Source organism: Buceros rhinoceros, unplaced genomic scaffold (genome assembly GCF_000710305.1).
Source record: "Buceros rhinoceros silvestris isolate BGI_N320 unplaced genomic scaffold, ASM71030v1 scaffold1358, whole genome shotgun sequence".
NCBI classification, from domain to species: domain Eukaryota; kingdom Metazoa; phylum Chordata; class Aves; order Bucerotiformes; family Bucerotidae; genus Buceros; species Buceros rhinoceros.
Window position 1 is genome coordinate 14,007 of NW_010427216.1, and position 3,509 is coordinate 17,515.

Genomic DNA, 3,509 nt, shown 5'->3' on the forward strand with positions numbered 1-3,509 from the left:
AAATGTGTGGGTGTCTCCCAAGGGGAACAAAGTGAGCTCCCAGGTGGCTGCCTTGGTGTAACGTCAACACAAAGAAGCTGGTCAGCAGTGTGGTTTCAGGGTGATTTTGGTGTAGATAAGAGGTGGAAGGGTGGCTGAGAGCATTAACAGCACAGCTAGTGGACAGCATGTGGCCACACACCCTCATCCCAGCACCTAAGTCCGTCCCAGCCCCTTCATTTGCAGTGCCTGGGTGAGAGGCAGCACGTGCTGGGAGACCTGGGTTGTTGGCAAGGGGGATCTGTGAGAAAACACGAGCTTCCTCAGCTGGTGAATACAATAAATGCTCTGGCTGGCCCATAGACCGTGAGCTGCCTCCTCACACACGCGGGTTTTGGCCGGTCCAGCAGCGTCTCTACTGAGCCCTGCAGGTTGCACAAGCCTGGTCCGATACAGCAGCTTTCTGCCTCTGGCATCCTCTGTCTGTGATGGCAGAGGGTGTCACCTGTGGGGAACACGGCTTGTGGGCAGCCAAAGCGACCTGCGTGCCCTGTGCTAGCGTGTTTCTGAGGCTGAGTTGGCAGCGGTTCCATTTTGTGCTCTCTGCTCTTCCTGCAGTAAAGGAGAAGCTACGCCTGGACCCAGACAGTGAAATCGCCACGACGGGTGTTCGCGTCTCCCTGATCTGTCCAGTAAGTCTTTGCAGAACATTTTAGTTTGTTTTGGTTGAGAAACCCTGTTCTGCTGCCAGACCAGCTAAGGACCCTCCGGTGCAGGAGGACGACTGGTGACAGCCTGCGCGGGTTCGAGTGCTGATCTTTTGCCCTTTGCTTCAACAGCTAGTGAAGATGCGGCTGTCGGTGCCGTGCCGGGCAGAGACCTGTGCCCATCTGCAGTGCTTCGATGCCGTCTTCTACCTACAGATGAACGAGAAGAAGCCCACATGGATGTGCCCTGTGTGTGACAAACCAGCCCCCTACGACCAGCTAATAATCGACGGGTGAGTACGTGCCCTTCTCTGTCCTCAACCCCTTTCTTCTCTGGCCACAGCATCGTGTCTTTTGGCCTGTGTATCTGATTGCAGTTCTCCTCAAAACAAAGTTGGAAGCTTGTTCTGCCGGCGTGTAATGTTCTGCCTTCGTTGTCGTGGTGCGCAAGAGCGAGGCTTGACCGTTCGTCTGCCGCTCGTAGCTTTGGGATTACACTAAAGCGTTTTGGGAACGGAGCATTTACTGCCGCACTCTTCTCCTCAGGCGGCTGAACCCGCACCTCTCGCCACCTTGGCTGACCGGTATCGTGCTGCAGAAAATAAACTCCTCCTTAAGCACCTGATAAGGGGGTTTTTGATAGGAAACCTTTTCCCGTTCCCTTGTCGGTGTGAGGTGCCCATCAGCTCACAAGCAGCTCCTGTCACGCTGTGGATGTGATCGGGGGATCTCTGCCAGCTGTTAAACAGTGTCCTGCACATAGAGCCCCAAGAGGGAGGAGGAGGTGCTGGGTTTGGAAAGGGGTTTGTACAGTCAGGGTGCCTGTTCCAGTCCCAGTTGTGGGGCTGTTGTGAATGTTGTAGTGTCAGGGATGGGACAGGTGCCTCGGGAAGGGCTCTTCCTGTGTTCTGCCTGCCTAGAGAAGAAAAAAGCAATGGGTTTAGGTGCACAGGAGGGGCAGAGTTAAACTGTTTTGGATTTATTGTCCAGGATGGAGGTTTTGTGGGTCTTCCTGGGCTCTGCCCTGGTTACTCTGGGGACACCCAGTGGTGGTTAATCCCTGTGCAGCAGGATCTTGGGGTGCTCAGAGCATCACCAGCCTTGAAAGCTTGAAACCCCAGCTGTGTGCCAAGAGGATTCCTCTCAAAACCAGGAGATCTCCCTCTCCTCGTTGCAGACCTGTATGGAAACTGTGGAATGAGGTAGGCTGACAGCAGGGGCCACCTCAGGCAAGCCAGAAAGCTGCTCACCCCGGAAATAGGGATTCCAGAGTCCATCTCTAGCAAAGAGCACAATGAATTGAAGAACAAGGAGGGAATTACGGTGAACACTGATCTCCACTGACCCACTGCCCAGAAGCAGCTTTGTTGCCTCAGACCGCAGGGAAACCCTTCGTGGGCCGGGACCAGTGATCTCTGAAGCGGTGCCAGCCAAGCCGAGAGCAGCCCTGCGGACTGGTGCTGTGAGCTGCATGGTGGAAAATGCTCTCCACCCTCACAGCTTGTATAATTGGCCTCTACCACAGGTTCCCTCAAAAGCAGGGAGAGTTTAGAGGAATCATTCAGGTGCATCCAGCTTTCCGGGTGCGCGAGGCAGCGGGGTGAGCAGACAAGTCTCTGCCTGGGTGGTATCTGCCCAGGGCCAGGCTTATAAAATATCCGGAGCGTTGCTGCATTTGTAGGTGCTGATTTGATCCAGCAGCTGCGGCTTTTCAGATGCTTTGCAGCAGCCTCGGCGTTGATAACCTGTTTGCTTTGTCCTCTGGCCAACACCGACAGGAAAATCCTGTTCCTTGGAGATCTCGAACAAGGCTGCTCAGAGTGAAGGGAGCAGTATGAGGGGGCGGACTGTGGAACCTCCACAGGGGAGCAATGCACGTGTCTCTCCTGGACGAGGAGGAGGAGGTCAGCAATGGTGAAGGCTCAGCAGTGCTCAGGACTGGGTTTCCGTGCCAGTTCTGTTGGATGGGGGTCTGCAGACCTCCCTGAACGTGGGCTGGAGGGAACCTGGCAGTCACCGCTGGATGCTGTTAGTCAAAACCGGGGCATAGGCGCCTGAGGAGGTACTTGGTTGGAGTCGACGATCCTCTGGGCCTTGTCAGCTTTTCTGGAACTGCAGCCGTGGCGGTCACGCTGGATGGCAGGAGCCGCTGTGGAAAGGAGCTTCCTGCTGCATCCGGGAGGAAGCAGGAACCTTCTCCCACCAGTGTGCCACAGAGTTCTGTGGACCTTGTAGGACACTGCTGTTAGCTCTGCTTTGAGGGAAGGGGTGAATAAGGGCAGAATAAATCACATCCCCAGTTTGAGCACAGTGAGCCAGAGGAAGGGCCTCATTCTGTCCTGGTTAGTCTCTGCAGCAAGAGGAGGCTGATGCCGAGGTGCCCGCACTGGGGCTGTTTTCAGTGCTGACCCTGGTTTTCCCCCTTGCAGGAGGCTCCATGTGTTGTTTTGGTGGCTGCTGGTGGTGGCTTTGGGAAATAAAAGTAGGAAGGAAGGGCAGAGCTGCTCGCTGGATTGTTTATTTCCTCATGTCCTGGGGTAGTCTGTGTCTTTTGCCGCTGTCTTGGTGCGAACGTACCTGCACTGGCCCCGGCATGGCTCTAGATGGGGCGTGGGGCGTCTGGCTGGAAGCGGCACCACAGACTTGGGAAACTGGGTGAAGAGGCGAGACCGTTTCTAATTGCTCCTAATTAGAACGTTAGTTCTTGGTTTAGGTACGGCGTCAGGAAGGACGGAGAGGGTTTGCGCGGTGAGAACCTGTGCTCGATTCTGGGAAGTAAAACCAGCCTGTGGCTGGGGGCTCTCCCCCGACTCCTGGCACCGC

At 55.6% G+C, this 3,509-nt stretch overlaps 1 protein-coding gene across 1 annotated transcript in view; it reads left to right on the plus strand.

The window, feature by feature from the left end:
- The window catches only part of PIAS4 (protein inhibitor of activated STAT, 4), a gene marked incomplete at its 3' end in the record, with an annotated part of 15,654 nt that overhangs the window by 11,803 nt on the left and 342 nt on the right, over positions 1 to 3,509 (plus strand). Inside the window, exons 7-8 of the mRNA XM_010141774.1 lie at positions 598 to 671; positions 819 to 979. Of these exons, the coding sequence (XP_010140076.1) occupies positions 598 to 671; positions 819 to 979 (235 nt within the window). The remainder of the gene's footprint in view (positions 1 to 597; positions 672 to 818; positions 980 to 3,509) is intronic.